Raw genomic sequence first — 21870 nt, 5'->3', positions numbered from 1 at the left:
TGTGTGTGTGTGTGTCTGTGTCTGTGTCTGTGTGTGACTGTCTGTGTCTGTGTGTGACTGTGTCTGTGTCTGTGTGTGACTGTGTCTGTCTGTGTCTGTGTCTGTGTCTGTGTGTGTGTGTGTGTGTGTGTGTGTGTGTGTGTGTGTGTGTGTGTGTCTGTGTGTCTGACCAAGCACTGCAGAAGAAAGGTCTAGTAAACTATTTCCATTCCCTACTTGCCAAGTAAACTGTGGATGCGACAGCTGTTCATAGGGTCACTTTAGGAGTCACATGCAACTAGATAGGAATAGATTAATTAGTGATGTAGAGCACTGATGGTTAGAGACAGACTGAAGGTATGAGCAAGGTTATTATTCCCCTTTGCAGTTACCTTCACTTTAAGAGACCCAAACGTCACAGAGACATTCCCATCTTAATGGCCTTTGGGTCACGTTTTACCCAGGCCTCTCACGTTTAAGGAAGGGCCCTAACTTTCCACAGCCCAAGAAAAACTCCAGGGAGCCCCATCCCCAGGGTTAGGCAATCAATGAGGCAGAGCTCATGATGTTTCCATTACAAATGAACCCACCTCTGGTGGCTGACATGGACTATCATGTCACTGCTAGAGTTGTTATGCCTTCCCCGATGTGTGCATGAAAAGATCATTGCTACTAACTTCATTTAACTCTGCATCAATTCATAAAAACACTAGTGAGGCATCACACTTTTCTGTCAGCAACAGAATGTGATAACAATACAAGACTATGATATAAAGTAGGTGCTTAGGCTACAAGTAAATAGTCTCGGAAGAAATTTTCAGGGGAGTCTGTAGCGGCCTGCGGGTCCAAAGTAGCGGGCATCAGGGGCTGCGAAAGCACCTCACTGAGAACCGGCGACTGGCTTAGAAGAAGCCTCGTCATCAGTTTTGGACCTCGGATACCTGTCCTTTTCTTTTTCTTTGTGTTTCTTGTGAATTCCGGCAGTCGGAATGCTATCAGACGGCATTGTGTAATTAAATCTTCTGCCAAAATAGTGAAATGCAAAATCGTACCAACGCTTAATAGTGCGTTGGTTAAATCTAGCACAAAACCTACAACTAGCAACGTCGTGGTCAGGGCCTAGGCAAGGAATACAGTAAGAATGAAAGTCCTTATGAGGTATTTGCTTCCCACAAGAAATACAATTATTAACTTTTTCTGACATTGGTCCGGAGCAAGAAAAAAGGTTTCCCCAATGGAGTACTTCGCTTTTAATGAAGACTTCGGATCTGAAAGTCGAACACGAAAATCTCAGGAGTCGGCCGACCGGTACTTGCGAACTGCTTCTGCTTCAGGCACCGCGCGGCAAGAAAGACTGAAGAAAATGGCGTCGGCTGCATCTTTTATACCCCTGGCGCACTGACGTCAGGGAAGAGGCGACAGCAACCGACACCGGACCTGGACTTTGGAATTCAGGCTGACTGAGGGTAGCCTGTCAGCAGGATAACCCAAGTGTAATGACTGCAACAGTGGAACATGAAGAACATCATATGCACTGCAAAGATAGCACTTAGCTAAATTCTCCATAAAGTACAGTTTTGTACCTACCATAAATGTAGATGTCCGAGAGGTATGCATCTGCAGTCCTAACAAATGGGTTGTCCTGCCTCAGGCAGCCCTTCGGTCGGCCGGATTCCAAAGTCTGGGTCTGGCCTCGGCTGATGTCGCACTTCACCCGACGTCATAGCTGCTGTTAATTGGGTATAAAGGCATCAGCCGACGCCATTTTCCTCAGTGTTTCTTGCCCCAGATGCCAGGTGCCCTCTAGGAAGGCTAAATTTGGATAAATGCAAATGATTCCAAACAGTAGAGAGTAAACAAAAATAAAAATGTATGTACATATATACAAACAAATACACCATAATAGATTCCCCCAGCTAGCTACAAGATGGGCAAATACCCTAGGAGTACCACAGAGGGGAAGGAGGGTGGGTAATCCTGACTGCAGATGCATACCTCTCGGACATCTACATTTATGGTAGGTACAAAACTGTACTATGTCCTTCAAGGATGCATCTGCAGTCCTAACAAATGGGTAGAATACCATAGCCAAACTGGGGGAGGAGGCACTAACAAGATTATGATGTAATTAAGATCCCTTGCAAAACAGCAGTGGCAAAACCTGCTCGGGATCTGGAGTATAAAGGCAGATTATAATGCTTGGCAAATGTATGCACGGAGCTCCAAGTAGCAGCCTCTAAAATGTCTTTGGTAGCCACTCCTCGTAAGAAAGCTGTAGTAGTGGCTGTAGCCCTTGTGGAGTGAGGTCTGATGTTTTCTGGAGTTGTCTTTCCATGAAAAGAGTAACATAATCTAATGCAATTTCCTATCCATTTTGAGATTGTCTGTTTTGAAATTGCTTTTCCTTCCATTCCTGCTGCATATGCTACCAGAAGCTGGTCAGTTTTTCTATTGTTCTTGGTTCTGTCCAGGTAGTAGCGCAATTGCCTGTGGACATCCAAGGTATGCAGTAGTCTTTCCCCCCTGTTCTGTGGGTTGGGGAAGAATGTTGGTAGGTGGATTGCTTGGTTCAATGATACCCTGGAGACCACCTTTGGCATAAAAGTAGGGTTAGTTCTCAAGGACACTCTATCCTGATGGAAGATAAGGAAGGGCTGTACTGCCATTAATGCCTGTAATTCAGAAACCCTTCTTGCTGAAGTGATTGCAAGCAGGAAAGCAGTTTTCCAAGATAAGAACTGTAATTCTGCTGTTGCTGCTGGTTCAAAAGGGGGAAGTGTTAACTTTTCTAGAACAAAGTTCAGGTCCCATGTAGGCAAAGGTGGCTTTCTTGGAAGCTTTACATTTTTAATTCCTCTCAGAAACTGCCTGAGTAGAGGATGAGAGAAGACTGGAGGATCCATGTTATATTCTGCTGAAATTGCTGATGCATGAATCTTGATGGAAGAGTAAGACAGGCCATTGTGGAAAAGTTCTGCTAAATATTCCAGGATGTTAGCTATGTTTGCCAATGATACATTTTCTCCTTTTGCTGCACTCCAAATGAGGTACCTTTTCCATTTTGCTGAATAAGTCTTCCTTGTGGAGGGTCTGCAAGCCTCCAGGATAATGTCTTTAACCCTCTGAGATAATTCTGGGTTATTTTGTTTTATGTAAGATTCCAAGCAGCTAGCTGCAGTGTTTTCAAGTTTGGATGCAGGATCTTGAAGTTGTTCTTTGTTAGCAGCAAAGGAACTAGAGGTAGAGGCCATGCGTGTGCCCGAGACATACTCCTCAGAAGCGGGTACCAATGCTGCCTCGGCCAGTCTGGAGCTATCAGTATGATCCTTGGTTGATCTTCTTTGATCTTCAGTAGCACTTTGTGCATCAAAGGAAGAGGTGGGAATGCATATGCTGTTAGGTTCTCCCAACTGAAGGATAGGGAGTCCACCTTCCAAGCAAGTGGGTGGTATGTCCTTGTGCAGACTTTTTTCAATTGGTGGTTGTGTGGGGATGCGAACAGGTCTATTTCTGGTAGCCCCCATTTCTTTGTAATGGATTTGAAGATGTCTGGATGCAGCATCCATTCGTGGGCATCCGTGGTAGTTCTGCTTAAGGTGTCTGCTAGTGTATTTTCTTTTCCTGGCACAAATATGGCCTGGAGCTGAATGTTGAGGTTCAGGGCCACATTCCACAGGTCCATTGCCATCCAGCATAGAGGATATGAATGTGTGCCTCCCTGCTTGTTGATATACCACATAACTGTGGTGTTGTCCATCCTTATCAGCAAATGACCTTGTTGAAGAAACGGTCTGAATGTCTGAATTGCCTGTTTCACTGCCAGCATCTCTTTTTGATTTATGTGTAGGTTCAGCTGGTCTTGTGTCCATAGGCCTTGTATACACTTGTCTACCATGTGTGCCCCCCAACCAAGGTCTGAGGCGCCCGTGGTGATAGTCTGGCTTGGGTGAGGGCTGTGGAAAGGCAGTCCTTTGTTCAACTGACAGGCCTGAGCCCACCACAGGAATTCTTGCTTCAGGCATGGAATTATTGGAATTTGGGTTTCTAGGCTGTGCTTGTGCTGAGACCATAAATTCCTCAGGTACCATTGCAACTTCCTCATATGTAGTCTGGCATGCGGGATCAATATTATGCAGGATGCCATGTAACCCAGGGCTTGCAGGACTTTCCTTGCTGTAAGCTGGTTCTGCGTTGTTAATGCCATGAAATAGAGTGGTAGTTGTTTTTGCTTTTCTGCTGTGAGAAATGCCATTTGATTTGATGTGTCCAGTTCTGCACCCAAGAATGTAATCCTTTGGGATGGTACCAGTCTTGACTTTTTTATGTTGACTGTGTATCCCAGGGCTTGTAGTAGGTGAATAACCTTTTCCAAATCTTTTGTTAATTTGATCTTGTTGTCCGCTTGTATCAGGCAGTCCGGGTATGGATAAATTTGAATTCCCTGAAGCCTGCAATGAGCAATTACTGATGCCAGGCATTTCGTGAATACTCTGGGCGCAGTAGATAAGCCAAAGGGCAATGCTGAGAATTGATAATGCTCTGATCCTGCAAGAAATCTGAGGTATCTTCTGCAATCTGGTCGTATAGGGACGTGCAGGTATGCCTCCTTGAGATCTAGAGTCACCAGCCAAGACTCCTTGCCCAGCATGGGAAGAAGTTGCTGTAGGGTCAGCATTTTGAATTTTGGAACAATGAGATATGTGTTCAGAGCGGACAGGTCGAGAATAGGTCTCCATTGGTTTTCTTTTCTTGGCACCAGGAAAAGTCTGGAATAAAATCCTTGTCCTTGTTCCATAGACGGTACCTTTTCTATAGCTCTCATCCTTAGTAAGTGGTTGATTTGTCCTAGAGCGCTTGTTTTTTGGTTTGGTGGTAGGTTTGGCATTCCTCTCTTCCTTGGTAGAGTATGGAAGTGAAACCTGTAACCTTTGTCTATTGTCTGTAAACTCCATTTGTCTCCTGTAGGCCCTGTCTGGGTGAGATTGGGATCCCCTAATTAAGGATATTAAATCTTCTGCCAGAGTAAGCATTTGAAAACTAGAAGTGGGCCTGTGTGTGGGGGGTTTAACAGGCACTGATTTAGCAGATTTGGCTGCTTTAGCCCTGGCAAAGGCCTTAATAGACATGGCTGCAGGAGGCCTAGCAGCACCACGTGCTGGGGTAGAGACATCCAAAGGGATGGTGTCTGATAAATCACTAGGAACCACAGTTGTAGGCAAAATTTCTGAGGCCGATTCAGGTAAGGTAGCAGGAGCCTCAGTAATAGTCATGGATTCGGCTGAATATTGACCAGTTTTCTCGGTTTCGGCCGAAACCGAGACACTCGCGGCTTGCTTAACCGTGGTTTCGGCCGAAACAGCGGACCGCGAGTGTCGGTCTTTTTCTTTGCGTTTTTTAGCAATTTGGGTAGTCGGAGGATCCGACGGCATAATGTATGCAAAATCTGAGCCGAAAAACTGTTCAGCAAACTCCGACCGACGCCTAAGCGTTCGTCGGTTGAAGGAAGCACAGGCCGAACAGGCTGCTACGTCGTGGTCTGGGCCTAAGCAAGGCAAACAGTAAGAGTGGAAATCTTTATGAGGTATTTGTTTCCCACAAGTTAAACAGTTATTGACTTTTTCTGACATCGGCTGAGGCAAGAAAGAGTCCCCAACGGGGTACTTAGCTTTTTAGAAGTCTTCGAAGTAGTATTCGGTAGTAGTAATCTCTGGATCTGACCGACAGGCACTTGCGAACAGATTCTGATTCGGGCGCCACGCGGCAAGAAAGACTGAGGAAAATGGCGTCGGCTGATGCCTTTATACCCGAAGACCAGCAGAGATGACGTCGGGTGAAGTGCGACATCAGCCGAAGCCGGACCCAGACTTTGGAATCCGGCCGACCGAAGGGCTGCCTGACGACAGGACAACCCATTTGTTATGACTGCAGATGCATCCATGAAGGACATCCTGTAACCTTTGTCTATTGTCTGTAAACTCCATTTGTCTCCTGTAATGTAATGCCAGTTTACTGAAAATAAGGCTAGCTTTCCGCCTAAGGGTGCTTCCAGTTGTTCCCTGGTAGGCGGTATCAGAGCCAAGTCACTGTGACTGTCCTGTGGAAGTGGTAGTAGCTGGATCTGTGGCAGTACTCCTCTGGTTGTTAGGCTGCCACTGACGTCCCCTGTAGGCACCTCTGGATTGACCTCTGCCTCTTGAGCGCCTATTTCTGCCTCTCTGTGCTCTGGTGTTGTCTGGAAAGGACCAATTCTTCGAAGGCCAATTTCTACTAAACCTAGGAGGCTGGACCTGTAAGAAATCCTTGACTGTTTGGACAGATTTTGCTTTTTCTTCCACCTTCTTTAACACTTGCTGTGCAGGGGAGCCAAACAAACTGAGTTTCTCCATGGGAGCATCTAGGAGCTTTGACTTTACATGGTCTGGTAAGGATTGCTCTTTTAACCATGCATGCCTTCTGATCACTGTACCAGTCATAGCTGATCTAAAGGAAGCCTCCAGTGCATCATAGCCGCATTTTAAGGAATGATTACTGACCTGCTGAGTGTTATGTACCAAATCCTGAAGGGACTTACGGTCTATAGGTTCAGGAGAGGATAGTTTTTTATTTAGCTGGTCTAACAAAAATTCCTGATACTGAATCATGTGGAATTGACAGTTTAAGGCCCTAGCCGAAAGAGTAGCAGAAGTATAAACTTTTTTACCCCATCTCTCTAATGCTCTAGATTCTCTCTCAGAGGGGAGGGGGTTTTTGGTAGTTGCTACAGGTTTTGGACCCTGAGAAATAGTTTCAGGATCTGCAATAGGAGTCTTATACAAGTGATAATGTGTGTCCGGGACCCTGTAGAATCTGTCGGGCTTAGCAGGGGCCAGAGGAAGAGAGTCAGGGGGCAGTACAAGCATCATTAAATGCATCATCCACAACTGTTAGTACTGGAGGAATGGCTAAAGGCCTATGCTGTGGCAAATGTAAAAAGGTCCTTAGCCGTTTCCTAGAATCTGAAAAATCCTGGCCCTGCCATTGAAATTGCTCTCTCATAGCATGCAAGGTTTCCCCAAAAGAAAATTCCTCAGGAGGAGAGGCAGAATGAATGGAGTCTTCTGCGTCAGAATCCTCATATGGAGAATAAGGGCCTTCTGGAGGATTTGAGTTTTCTCAATCATCAGAGGAATAATCCGTAGAAACTGGCTCAGGGGGCTCTGCTCTAGGCCTCTTCTCTGGAGGGGGATGAGAGGCCCTGTCAGGGTGAGGTTGGGATCCCCTGATCAAAGAAATGAGATCCTCTGCCAGGCTGAGCATTTGTGAACTAGAGCTAGGCCTGTGTGAGGGGGTTTTAGCAGGCAAGGCCTTAGAAGATTTAGCTGCTTTAGCCCTGGTGAAAGCCTTGATAGACATGGATGCAGGGGGCCTAGCAGCTCCACGTGCAGGAGTAGATATGTCTAAAGGAATAGTATCTGATAAATCCTGGGTGCCTGCTACAGCAGGAGAAATTTCAGTAGCAGATTCAGCCATGCTGTGTGAGGCCTCGGCTGTCGGAGGTATGTTTTCGGCCGAAGGAAGAACCGAGGACTCGGTTTCAGCCGAAACCGAGACACTCGCGGTTGGCTTAACCATGGTTTCGGCCGAAACCGTGGACCGCGAGTGTCGGTCCTTTTCCTTACGCTTTTTAGATAATTGTGAAGTCGGAGTCTCCGACGGCATTTTGTAAGCAAAAGCGGGACCAAAAAACTCCTCCGCAAACTCCGACCGATGTCTAAGTGTCCGTCGGTTGAAGGAAGCACAGGCTAGACAAGCTGCTACGTCGTGGTCTGGGCCTAAGCAAGGAAGGCAGTAAGAGTGGAAATCCTTATGAGGTATTTGTTTCCCACAAGTTAAACAATTATTTACTTTTTCTGATATCGGCTGAGGCAAGAAAGAGTCCCCAACGGGGTACTTAGCTTTTTAGAAGTCTTCGGTAGTAGAAATCTCTGGATCTGACCGACCGGCACTTGCGAACAGCTTCTGCTTGGCACCGCTGCAAGAAAGACTGAGGAAAATGGCGTCGGCTGATGCCTTTATACCCAATTAACAGCAGCTATGACGTCGGGTGAAGTGCGACATCAGCCGAGGCCAGACCCAGACTTTGGAATCCGGCCGACCGAAGGGCTGCCTGAGGCAGGACAACCCATTTGTTAGGACTGCAGATGCATCCTTGAAGGACATCAAGAATGGAGGGAGAATGACAAACACAGCCTGCAGAAGATGAACCATGTGGTAAATGGAAGCACGCACATAAAATGCAATCCTATAATAGGGAGAAGCTTTGCTAATGTTTAAAGAGGATTACTGACTTACTTTTAGTGTCCAGCTGAGCAGCATACTTCGTAAAACCCTTGAGACAGACCTTTTCTCCAAGAAGCAACATGAACTCTTCAAATGGGGCTGAAGCCTCTTCATTGTTGTACATCTCCTCTTCAGTACTCTGGCCAGCTTTACAGTACAGAACTCCAACCTTGTGTTTTTTACTAAGCTGAAATCAGCAACAAACTGTTTTACAATCTAACAGGCAACTTCACCAGAAACATGAAAAATGTGCATATGCATAATGATATACAGCATTTAAAAAAAACCCAGTTTTTGTTAATTGCACAAATCACCATCTGTGTAGTAGCAGAAGCATATGCAATTACTAACACAGTTTACTAGATGCATGTAACATTTCACACATTTGTTTTCTTTGTCTGCACCCAGACTTCCAGCATCAGTGAGAAGGCCACTACAGCAGTCCTGGACCAGATGAGTACTTTTCATGTCATCTGTTCTTCCTAAGCTCTTATTCCAGCTCAGCATTCAAGAGTTACCACCTACCTCTCTTTATGTAGGACAGTTCCTATATGGGAAACTCTGCACTGTGAAATAATGGCATGTGTCCTGAGATTTTGAGATAAGAGATTTTCTTACTATTGTCGAACTGTTGCATAAAAAATATTCATAATCTGAAACACCTTTGCATGACATGTAACAATACAAATGTCTCAAATATTACAGACATGACATTTTCTTTGGGCACAAAGGTAAAGTTAAACCAGTTGCACTGGCTGTGGTTATGAACTGCTTGTAAAATATCATGTAGTTATTTTTTCCCCTTCTCACTTTGGCCCTGCTGTCTATCACCTCCCTCCCTCCCGGCCAATTGGCCTATTCATTCCCCATCACCAGGGGTGAGGGTTATTCAAGAGGGGCCTTCCTGCAGCCACCGTACGTGGTTTGAGATTTTAGTTTACAGTCTTATCTCCCACATGAGACAGACAGGAACGTGACATACAATTGGCTGACTGCAGAGGATGTCTCATCACTTCTACAAGAAAGCTTTCTGCCAAGCAGCCCTGGCCCTTCCTCCAAAGCAGAACTGGTGGCTTCCCCAGTCTCAAAAAGGGAAATCACACTACCACGTGTTCCCAAGTGCTTATACTCATCCCCATTCCCCAGGAAAGATGAGCAGGCCATGTACCTTCATTCTTCCCCCCTCCCTGCTTGGCTCATCCACTGCCAGGGCTACTAATAAAACCCTTGTCACTTGGGTCCCAGGTCCATCTCGAGCCAAGCAAAATCTCATGCGTCTACAGACAGTGTCCCACTTTGACATCTTAAAAAGTGGGAACACTATCAGCCTCAGCCATCCCCTAAGAAACAAAGATACACCCACCAGGTACTCAGCCCTCCTCTTCCCAACAGGTCTTCTCAAATCAACAAAGTGTCTACTCCAAACCTCTGTCAAAGTTGTAGATTACTATACTGGCAGGCTGGCTATCACACAAAATGTATGCCCTCTGGAGCATGTCAAACTAAGTTAAACATAACCCAAGAAGTCAACAATCAGAAAACCGCTTCATAAACAGAGGCAGAGTAGAATGCCCGCTGTTATTTTTCATTACCACAGTTCCCCATTCTGCTACTTAGCATTGTCCTTACATCAGTACTGAAAGAACATTCTGCACAGACAACTAAAATCTAATATCGAAAACCATACACACATAATGACAAGAGTAATCCTTTCCTCAAAAGTACTCCAAATATTAAAACACCTTGTACTAAATGTATCATTACTCACCTGTTCAATGCATGACAGGAATAATGTCACAACACAAACCTGCAGTGCAAAAACTGACTTGGTGATGCAAACGAATAAAGCTGTGATGGCAATACAGATGCCATAGGACCAAGTAGTGACCCAGATGTTACAACAGATGGCCGGGGAGGGGTGGACAGATGATGGCTTGATCATCCTAGGAAGGAGTAAGCATCCTGGGTCTTCTGCAAGACTGACATCTGACAAGGAAATCTAAGGGATGGGAGAGGCTCCAGCCTGTAAAGCAGCATTTGCACTGCAGACAACTCTAAGCAGTTTCCTTTAAGCATGAACACATCACCAGGCTGCTGCAGCAGGCCCTGTTTTAATACTGCATGTGCTGAGGGGTCTACTTCAAAACATCTAAAACCCATAACATGTTGTAGTTTTCATTTCTATAGTTACTATTTATATAGTGTTGGAATTAATACTCTTTACATAGCATTTATTTTGCCATTCTATATGTGTTTTTTAGGTAATACAGGCAAGTGATATAGACATTATGTGTATATTCTTTATGGTGATCGTGATACAGTAGGGTTAGGAAAGTAACTTTTTCCCACTGTAGTGCGATCTCGAAGTTGGTATATTTAATTTATGGGAGGTGTGGGGATGGAGTCCCCTGGAGAAACGTAGTAAAAAAGTGTATTTGGTAGTTTGGTGTTGTTATATGTGGAGGGGGTGTTATTTTTTATGTGATTTGTAGTGTTCAATGTTCTGATGCACAATTTCCATGTTATGGGTTTTAGATGTTCTGGTCTCGATGTTATGAAATTAGATGTTATGGGTTTTAGATGTTTTGAAGGGGACCAGTGCTGAGACACCAAGGGCCATACGGCATAAAAAAAGAAGTTATGTTCTTACCATAACGTTCCATGTGAGTTGTCCACCTCACTATTCTTTCTTATCAATGGGTTCGGAGCCAATCCTCGGCTCCAGTTCGGCCATTTTCACAAGCATGAGGTCTCCAGCTAGCTCGAGGCTAATTCCCTATCCCATGATGCACTAGTGCTCCAATTCAGATCTTGTTTGCCTCTATGTGAAGTTGTCCTATCTTGCATTCATTCCTACTGATGGGACAGCGTCCCTAGCACCATTATTCCTGGGTGGCTCATGGGAGTATATTCTTCAGCACAGTGGACCCAAAGGGTGCCCTGCCCCTGGAGGCAGTATACACTTTGTAATGAGTAATAAAAGTATGTGGAGTTCCCCATGTTGCCGTGCACAAATGGTATCTATAGGCACTCTGACACGAAAGGCTGAAGAAGTGGCAATTGCCCTACTTGAATGAGCCTTTATTTTACCTGGAAGTTCTTTATACAGCAAATTATAAGTAAAGGAAATACAGTCTGACAGCCATCTGGACAGAGTGACTTTGCTACAGGTGTACCCTTTTTGGCATCTGAAAAGGGCACAAAAAGTTGATCTGAGTTCCTAAATTCCTTTGTTCTATGTAAATAGAAATGTAACTGCCTGTGCACATCAAGTTGGTGTAGCATGTATTCTGCCTTATTGCCATACTTGGGGAAAAAATACTGGTAACTCAATGGTCTGATTTAAGTTCGACTCTGAACACACCTTTGTTAGGAAAGACGGATTACTACATAGAGAAACCCTATCATTATGAAACACTAGATGTGGGGGTTTGATAAACAATGCTTGCAGTTTTGATACCCTTCTGGCTGAGGTGATGGCCACTGAGAAGATGGTTTTCCAAGTTAAAAATTTCAGATGACATGACGACGCCGGCTCAAAAGGTGGAAGAATTATTCTTGATAAGACAAAATTAAGATTGCATGGTGGTAGTGGAGATTTTATTGTTGGTCTTAAGAGATAAGTGCCCTTTAAAAACGCTTTGCACAATCTATGTGACATGATGTTTTGTCCATTTTCACCTAGACGAGAAAGAGGGGTCAATCTTATTCTGTAGGGCCCAAACAGAGAATCTTTTCCACTTGCTAAGATACAATTTTCTCGTAGAGATTTTATGGGAAGATATCAAAATGTGTCGAGTGGGCAATGAAAGATTTTGTAACTTGGCTATGTTTGGAACTGGAGGGATTTGAGAGAGGGGTGAAGAACTCCTGAAGAATGTATCAGAAGATCTGGTAGTGGGTCCAGGATCAAAGGTTCTTCTTAAAGATAAGGTTGTAGGAAGGGGAGCTAAATTTGACAAGGCCAGTAAGGGGCTATCAGAATTAAGGTCCTTCCAAACAATTTGGCTTTCTGAATTACTTTGGGTATTAACAGAAAGGGAGGAAAGGTGTACAGGAGACCCGGGGGTCAACTGTGTATGAGTGCATCCCTTGGGGACTTCCCCTAAGGTGGAATCAGGGCAAAACAGTCACTGCATTTTGTGTTTGTGGATGTGGCAAAAAGGTCACAGCAAGGCTGGCCACATCTGCGGAAAATGCTCTCTGCTACTTCTTGTTTGAGGGACCACTTGTGTGGTATCAGTATATGTCTGCTGAATTTGTCCGCAATCACACTGGATTTCCCCAGGATGTGTGTTACTATTAGAAAGCGTTGGGAGGACGTCGCCCATTGTCATACTCTCAGGGCCTCTCAACATAGGGGATAAGATCTGGTTCCTCCTTGTTTGCTTATGTACCGTACCACTGGCATATTGTCTGTCTGAATTGCAATTTTTCCTACAGGTAGAGAGTCTTGGAATGCCAGCAACGCTAGACGCACCGCTCTCATCTCCAGAACATTCATGTGCAAGTGAATCTTGTGTTTCTTCCAAGTGCCTTGGGCTGATTTTTCCAGATAATGCCACCCTACCCTATCTGGGAAGAGTCCGTGGTCACTGTGGCTAGTTGCACTGGAGGAATAAAGGGATTCCTTATCATTACGTGGTCTGAATGAAGCCACCAAAATAGATCCTTTTTGCAAGCTGGCGACAGGGTTATTTTGTGGGACACTGGGAGCATTTGTATAGTCCACTGGGCAAAAAGAAGCCACTGTAAGATCCTCATATGCATGCGCGCCATAGGAACTACTATGATAGAAGCTGTCATTGTGCCTTGAATCTTCAGAACCTCTCTGGCTTGGGCTTTTGTTTTGTGCAGGAGATTCAGCACCTGTTTTCAAAGGACCTGAATCCTTTCCTCTGGAAGTCTTGCCATCATTGTATTTGTGTTTAGCTTTGCTCCTATAAAAACGGTATGTTGAGATGGCAATAAGGCAGATTTTTCGTAATTGACAGTAATTCTCAACACTGCAAATAGCTGTAATGTCGTGTTCCTTATTGAAGTAGTAGCTGCTTGGGTGGTGGCGGATAGGAGCCAGTCATCTAAGTATGGAAACACCTGGAATCCTAGCCATCTCAGATGAGCCATGACAACTGCCATACATTTGGTGAACACAATGGAGGCTGTAGTGATGCCAAAGGGCAGAGCTCAAAATTGACAGCGACTGGCTCCCAGCCGAAAGCGCAGGTGCCTCCTGGATGGTCTGTCCATTTTTATGTGGTAGTACGCATCCTGAAGGTCTACAGAGCACATCCAGCGGTTTTTCCCCAGAAAGGGAAGTACTGACTGCAACGTGACCATCCAGAAAGTACAGTTTTGTACCTACCATAAATGTAGATGTCCGATAGGTATGCATCTGCAGTCATAACATATGGGTTGTCCTACCTCAGGCAGCCCTTCGGTCGGCCGGATTCCAAAGTCTGGGTCTGGCCTCGGCTGATGTCACACTTTTCCCGAAGTCAGAGCTTCTGGGGTATAAAGGCATCAGCCGACGCCATTTTCCTCAGTGTTTCTTGCCCCAGATGCCAGGTGCCCTCTATGAAGGCTAAATTTGGATAAATGTTGAATGTTCCAAACAGTAGCAAAATATATATATATACATATATACAAACAAACAAATACACCATAATAGATTCCCCCAGCTAGCTGAAAGAGGGGTAAGCACCCTAGGAATACCACAGAGGGGAAGGAGGGTGGGTAATCCTGACTGCAGATGCATACCTATCGGACATCTACATTTATGGTAGGTACAAAACTGTACTATGTCCTTCAAGGATGCATCTGCAGTCATAACATATGGGTAGAATACCATAGCCAAACTGGGGGAGGAGGTACTAAGATAAGGATGGTGTAGTTAAGATCCCCTGTAAAACTGCAGTTGCAAAGCCTGCTCGGGATCTGGAGTATAAAGGTAGATTGTAATGCTTGGCAAATGTATGCACGGAGCTCCAAGCAGCAGCTTCTAAAATGTCCTTGGTAGCCACCCCTCGTAGGAAAGCTGTAGTGGTGGCTGTGGCCCTTGTGGAATGAGGCCTGATATTTTCAGGAGCTGTCTTTCCATGAAAAGAGTAGCAAAAGCGAATGCAATTTCCTATCCATTTTGAAATTGTCTGTTTGGAAATTGCTTTTCCTTGCACCCCAGTTGCATATGCTACAAATGGTTGGTCAGTTTTTCTGCTGGTTTTAGTTCTGTCCAGATAGTAGCATAGTTGTCTGTGTATATCCAAGGTGTGCAAAAGTTTTTCTCCTTTGTTCTGTGGGTTAGGGAAGAACGTAGGCAAATTAATAGCTTGGTTCAAGGATACCCTGGATACCACCTTTGGCATGAAAGTAGGATTGGTTCTCAGAGACGCTCTATCCTGGTGAAAAATAAGGAAAGGCTGCACTGCCATTAATGCCTGTAACTCGGATACTCTTCTTGCTGAAGTGATTGCCAGAAGGAAAGCAGTTTTCCAAGATAAAAACTGTAAGTCTGCTGATGCTGCTGGTTCAAAAGGAGGTAGTGTCAATTTTTCCAGCACAAAATTGAGATCCCATGCAGGCAGAGGGGGTCTCCTTGGAGGTTTAACATTTTTGATCCCTCTCAAAAATTGTCTGAGAAGAGGGTGAGAGAAGATAGGAGGATCCATATTGTATTCTGCTGAAATTGCTGAAGCATGAATCTTAATGGAAGAGTAGGACAGGCCATTGTGGAACAATTCTGCTAAGTATTCTAGGATGTGTGCTAGGTTAGCCACTGTGACATCTGTGCCCTTTGATGTGCTCCAAATGAGGAATCTCTTCCATTTAGCTGAGTATGTCTTCCTTGTGGAGGGTCTGCGAGCCTCCAGGATAATGTCCTTGACCCTCTGAGATAAGACAGTTTGGTTTGGTTTTAAGCAATTTTCCAGGCAGTTAGTTGCAGTGTTTTCAAGTTTTGATGCAGGGTCTTGAAATTGTTCTGCGTTAGAAGAAGAGGCCATAGGGGTAGAGGCCATGAGTTCGCCTGAGACATGCTTCTCAGTAGCGGATACCAGTGCTGTCTTGGCCAGTCCGGAGCTATTAGTATCACCTTTGGCTGTTCCTCCCTGATCTTCAGTAGAACCTTGTACATCAATGGGAGAGGTGGAAATGCATACACTGTTAGGGCATTCCAGCTGAAAGAGAGAGAGTCCACCCTCCAGGCTTGTGGGTGGTATGTCCTTGAGCAGAATTTCTTCAGTTGGTGGTTGAGTGGGGAGGCGAACAGATCTATCTCTGGCATTCCCCATTTCTTTGTTATGAGTTTGAAGATGTCTGGATGCAGCACCCATTCGTGAGCATCCGTGGTAGTTCTGCTTAAGCTGTCTGCTAGTGAATTCTCTTTTCCTGGTACGAATTTGGCCTGCAGCTGGATATTGAGATTCAGGCCTAGGTTCCACAGATCCACTGCCATCCGGCATAGAGGGTAGGAATGCGTGCCTCCCTGTTTGTTTATGTACCACATGACCGTGGTGTTGTCTGTCCTTATCAGCAGATGTCCTTGCTGGAGGAATGGTCTGAATGCCTCAACTGCATGCTTCACTGCCAGCATCTCCTTTTGATTTATGTGCAAGTTTAGCTGGCCTTGAGACCATAGGCCTTGGATACATTTGTCCTCCATGTGTGCTCCCCATCCTAGGTCTGAGGCGTCCGTGGTGATGGTCTGCCTTGGTTTTGGTTTGTTGAAAGGCAACCCTCTGTTGGACTGGCAGGCCTGAGCCCACCACAGGAATTCCTTTTGAAGGCATGGAATGATTGGTATCATGGTTTCTAGACTGTGCCTGTGTTGAGACCATACATTCCTTAGGTACCATTGTAATTTCCTCATATGCAGCCTGGCATGCGGGATCAAGATTATGCAGGATGCCATATAACCCAGGGCCTGCAGGACTTTCCTTGCAGTAAGCTGAGCTTGTCTTGTCAAAGTCATGAAGTAATCTGGAAGTTGTTTTTGTTTTTCTTCTGTGAGAAAAGCCATCTGAGTTATTGTGTCCAGATCCGCACCCAAAAAGGTTATCCTTTGGGATGGCACTAGTCTTGACTTTTGGATGTTGACTGTGCATCCCAAGGCCTGTAACAGGTGTATGACATAGGCCAAATCCTTTATCAATTTTGTCTTGTTGTCCGCTTGTATTAGGCAGTCGTCCAGGTATGGGTAGATTTGAATTCCCTGAAGTCTGCAATGTGCAATTACTGATGCCAGGCATTTCGTGAATACTCTGGGCGCGGTAGATAAGCCAAAGGGTAATGCTGAGAATTGATAATGCTCTGATCCTGCAAGAAATCTGAGTTGTCTTCTGCAATCTGGTCGGATAGGGACGTGCAGGTATGCCTCCTTGAGATCTAGAGTCACCAGCCAAGACTCCTTGCCCAACATGGGAAGAAGTTGCTGTAGGGTCAGCATTTTGAATTTTGGCACAATGAGATATGTGTTCAGTGCGGACAAGTCAAGAATAGGCCTCCATTGGTTTTCTTTTCTTGGTACAAGGAATAGTCTGGAGTAAAATCCTTGGCCTTGTTCCATAGATGGTACCCTTTCTATCGCTTTCATCTGAAGTAAATTGTTGATTTGTCTTAAAGCCTCTGGCTTCTGGTTTGGTGGAAGGTTTGGCATTCCGCTCCTTTTTGGTAAAGTGTGGAAGTGAAACCTGTATCCTTTGTCTATTGTTTGCAATGTCCATGTGTCCTTTGTAATGCAATGCCAGTTTTTTGAGAATAAAGCCAGCTTTCCGCCCAAGGGAGCTTCCAGTTGTTCCCTGGTAGGTGGAATCAGAGTCAAGTCATTGTGTCTGTCCTGTGGTACTGGTTGTAGTTGCAGCTGTGGCACTACTCCTTTGGTTGGCAGGCTGCCAGTGACGGCCCCTGTAGGCACCCTTTGATTGACCTCTGCCTCTAGGGCGTCTATTCCTGCCCCTCTGTGCTCTGGAGGTGTCTGGAAAGGACCAATTCTTTGAAGGCCAGTTTCTGCTGAACCTCGGAGGTTGGACCTGCAGAAATTCCTTTACTGTTTGCCCAGATTTTGCTTTTTCTTCCACTTTCTTTAGAATCTCCTGTGCAGGGGAGCCAAATAAACTTTGTTTCTCCATTGGAGCATCTAGGAGTTTAGCCTTGACATGGTCTGGCAAGGATTGCTCTTTTAGCCAGGCATGCCTACAATTACTGCCCCAGTCATAGCTGATCTAAATGAAGCCTCCAGTGCATCATAGCCACATTTTAAGAAATGATTACTGACCTGCTGAGAGTTGTGTACCAAATCCTGAAGGGATTTACGGTCTAAAGGTTCAGGAGAAGAAAGCTTTTTATTCAGCTGATCTAACAAATATTCTTGGTACTGTATCATATGGAATTGACAGTTTAATGCCCTGGCAGAAAGAGTAGCAGATGTATAAACCTTTTTACCCCATCTCTCTAATGCTCTAGACTCTCTTTCAGAGGGTAGGGGATTTTTGGCAGTGGCAGCTGCAACACCTTTAGGGCCCTGAGAAATAGTTTCTGGGTCTGCAGCATGGGCTTTATACAGGTGGAAGTGAGAATCCGGGACCCTGTAATATCTGCCAGGCTTGACAGGGGCCGGGGGAAGAGAATCAGGTGCAGAACTGACATCATTAGACACATCATCAATTACAGTTAGCACTGGTGGTACGGCTAAGGGCCTATGCTGGGGCAAATGTAAAAATGTCCTTAATCTTCTAGAATCAGAAAAATCCTGACCCTGCCATTGAAAGTGTTCCCTCATTGAGTGTAAAGTCTCCCCAAAGGAAAATTCTTCAGGAGGGGAGGCCGAAGGAATAGAGTCTTCTGCATCAGAATCCTCATAAGGCGAATAGGCCCCTTCCTGATGGTCTGACAAATCAGATCCATCCGTGGAGTAATCAGAGGAGAGAGGTTCAGAGGGTTCAGTCCTAGGCCTTTTGTCAGGTGGAGGTTGGGATGCCCTGTCTGGGTGAGGTTGGGAACCCCTAATTAAGGATATAAGGTCCTCAGCAAGACTGATAATCTGAGAACTTGAGGAAGGCCTCTGTGAAGTAGATTTGGCAGGTAAAGCTTTTGAAAGTTTGGCAGCTTTAGCCCTGGAGAAGGCCTTAATAGACATAGAAGCTGGGGGCCTAGCTGCCCCACGTGCAGGAGTAGAAATGTCCAATGGAATGGTGTCAGACAATTCTTGAGCGCTAGCTTCGGTAGGGATTTCTGAAGCCGACTCAGCCGGGGCCTCTCTGGCCTCGGTTTTCGGAGGTATGGTTTCGGTCGTAGTAAGAACCGAGGAATCGGTTTCAGCTGAAACAGAGACACTCGCGGTAGGCCTAACCATGGTTTCAGCCGAAACCGCGGGCCGCGAGTGTCGGTCCTTTTCCCTGCGTTTTTTGGCCATATGCGTAGTCGGAGTCTCCGACGGCATTTTATATGCAAAAGCGGTTCCGAAAAATTCTTCTGCAAACTCCGACCGACGTCTAAGAGTCCGTCGGTTGAAGGAGGCACAGGCTAAACAAGCTGATACGTCGTGGTCTGGGCCTAAGCAAGGAAGGCAGTAAGAATGGAAATCCTTATGAGGTATTTGTTTCCCACAAGTTAAACAATTATTTACTTTGTCTGACATCGGCTGAGGCAAGAAAGAGTCCCCAACGGGGTACTTAGCTTTTTTCGAAGTCTTCGGTAGCTGAAATCTCTGGATCTGACTGACCGGCACTTGCGAACAGCTTCTGCTTCGGGCACCGCGCGGCAAGAAAGACTGAGGAAAATGGCGTCGGCTGATGCCTTTATACCCCAGAAGCTCTGACGTCGGGGAAAGTGCGACATCAGGCGAGGCCAGACCCAGACTTTGGAATCCGGCCGACCGAAGGGATGCCTGAGGCAGGACAACCCATATGTTATGACTGCAGATGCATCCTTGAAGGACATCTTTGTCTTCTTCACTGACTTGTTTAGTCTGCCGAGATCCAGTACTGGACTCCAGTCCCCGGTTTTCTTTGAAACTAAACAGAACCTTCAGTAAATTCCAGATCCTACTTGGTCTACGGGGACTGACTAGATGGCTCTTTTTTTAGCAACTTTTGAATTTCTATGGTTGCTTGATCCCCTTGACTGGGTGGAACATCTGGTATCCTTTTGTTTGAGAGAGGTGGGATTGAAAAAGGTATTGAGTAATCCCTGGATATGATTCTTTGCACCCATGAGTCTTTTGTAATTTTTAGCCAGGTGACTGGGTGCAAAGATAAGCATACCCCAACTGCCTCCAGAGTGGGACAAACGGGCCTCCTCTTAGGAGTGCTGAAAGGGTTTTCTGGAAAAAGATTTCTGATCAACCTGGTTCTGCGGACCCCCCCTCTGCCGCATGGGTGGCATCCTCCGTTATTTCCTCTTTCTCTGCCCCTGAAGGAGGATTGAGCATGTGTGTCAGGAAAAATTCTCTGGGATTGCTGGAACCACATCTTTCCCCCATTTTGACTTTTGGGATAGGGTCTGGAAGGTGTGGAAAAAAGTACTCCCAGAGAAGAGAGAGTCTTTCCCTCTTGTTCACACCAGGCTAAGATTTCTTTTACCTTCAGTCCGAAAAGGGACGAACCATCAAAGGAGGTGCTTATGAAGGATGACTTGAAGGATTTTGAGAAATTACAGAGGCACATCCAGGAATGTCTCCTAAGGGCAATTCCTGAAATGTTGACCTACTCGCCCCATCGGCTGCATAAGAGATATCATGGAGGAGTTCACTAGGGAGTTAAGGGTGGAGAGCTGGGATGATACTTTCTCGGATAACCCCTCAGCTACTGAACCCTGGAGAGTATCTCCTAGGTCTTTAATGAGATCTCTCTGTAATCTAGTAAAATGGGTAAAGTAGTTCAGAGAACTGAGTGTGGAGGCCACTGATGAAAACATGCACTTTCCATATCTGTCCATCATCTGCGAATCCTTATTTGGCTGATGAACAGATGCTGTTTCCGATAACTCCTTCTTAGTTGCTGCTGTCGCCACCACAGCATCCACTGGAACATCTTTTGTTAGAAAACTTTTGCCTTGTGGACTGGTTATGAACTTTATCTGGCCTCCTAGGGACGGGCTCCACTGTGTCTGGAGACTCCCACGCCTTTCGACAAAGCAATTTCAAGAGCTAGTTGAAAGGTGGAGACACTCAAGAGGTGGAAGGTTGAGACCCAAAAGTTTTCAGGTACATAGACTCCTCTTTAGTAGGGTTAATGGACGACCAGCCACCTCTCTGCTTTAGGATCTCTAGGATGTCTGCAAAGGAGACATCCTCGGAGGGTCACTGTGGGGACGCTTCTGATTTATCGAGGTCCATGTCTGATGCAAGTGACTCCTGTGGGGAGTCTAAATGCTTCCTCTTGCAAGTTTTCTTTCAAGGAGCATCTTCAGAAGGGTATTCTGGAGAGGTCTCGTAAGACAAGGGACCATCCACTGGGGCTACCTGAAGATCTGGGTCTCTGTACCTTTTTGGAGTCGATTCTGCCAAGAAGGATACCGGTGCTTTAAGGGATAGACTGGGTGCAGCAGATGGTGAAGCTGTCTCTGTGGACAGAGCTCTTCTCATAGCCTCAAAGGCTCCACTCCCCTAGGGCGAGGAACCACTAGACACTCCCAGTGCCACAGGAGCAGGCTCCAAATCAGAGGTAGGGGCCAAGCTCACAGGAGCCGAGGCGAAGAGTCAGATCTGACAAAAAAATCGTCTCCACTCAATCTCCCGGACCCGACCGATGAGTGTCGGCCCCTAAACTCCACGGACAGCATGGAAGCAGTTGGAGCCAAAGAACCTGGGGTAGGTCTTCAACAAACCAGTCACCACTGGCTCCACACATTCCGGCTCTGAGACCACAGGTCAGGTCGGAGGAGGAATCGAAGAAGAGGGGAAAGGCCCAGTTGGTTCCAAAGTCCTAAGGGTCAGTTCCGATAATTTGGCTAGCGCTGGTGTCTTTAGCAGTCTCCACACAGCGCAATCCACATCCAAATCAAAAAGACTTCTTGAGGACCTAGTCAATGGGGGCCAGAGATGCTGATACCTGAAAATAGGTAATCTCAAGGTTGGAGATACCGGCTACAGTGCAGGAGACCAGCTCCTTACTTGTAAAACCACTGGTTCCAATGACAGTGGAGCAGAGGTTGAAATTTTTGCAGTGTGTACTTCGTTAGAAGCAGTCGGAGATGATCTCGGTGCCTTTTTAGATGGCTCTGACTCTGATGAAGTAGCAGATCTTTTTGAGGATTTTTCAGAAGTAGGTTACTTACCTTTTTGTACTTCTTGACCTTGTTCAAGGGCTTCAGTAAATGAGGACTTTAGAAGCCCTCTTAAAATCAGTTTGTTTTTCCTCTCCTGCAGGACTTGAGCTAATAGAATGACATATAGCACAAGAGTCCTGCAAATGAATTTTTCCCAAGCAATATACACATTCCGTGTGACCATCAGTTATTGATATTTTTACCCAAACTTAGGACACTTCTTAAATCCAGAAAGTTTTGAGTCTTTCAACTGTTTAGATATTTTTTAAGGTAGTTTGACTTAAATCCATAAGATTTTGCAAAGAAAGA

General features: G+C 45.6%; 1 protein-coding gene across 3 annotated transcripts in view; it reads right to left on the bottom strand.

The window, feature by feature from the left end:
* SIPA1L3 (signal induced proliferation associated 1 like 3) overlaps positions 1–21870 on the bottom strand; it is a 3185962-nt gene that overhangs the window by 2470463 nt on the left and 693629 nt on the right. For all 3 annotated transcript variants that reach the window (XM_044062280.1, XM_044062270.1, XM_044062288.1), the window contains exon 5: positions 8311–8485. In XM_044062280.1, the coding sequence (XP_043918215.1) occupies positions 8311–8485 (175 nt within the window). The remainder of the gene's footprint in view (positions 1–8310; positions 8486–21870) is intronic.

This window comes from Protopterus annectens, chromosome 1.part0 (genome assembly GCF_019279795.1).
Source record: "Protopterus annectens isolate FY-2018-M chromosome 1.part0, PAN1.0, whole genome shotgun sequence".
Taxonomy (NCBI): domain Eukaryota; kingdom Metazoa; phylum Chordata; order Ceratodontiformes; family Protopteridae; genus Protopterus; species Protopterus annectens.
The sequence above is the reverse complement of the archived record's forward strand: the minus strand, read 5'-3'. Positions and strand labels throughout refer to the sequence as shown.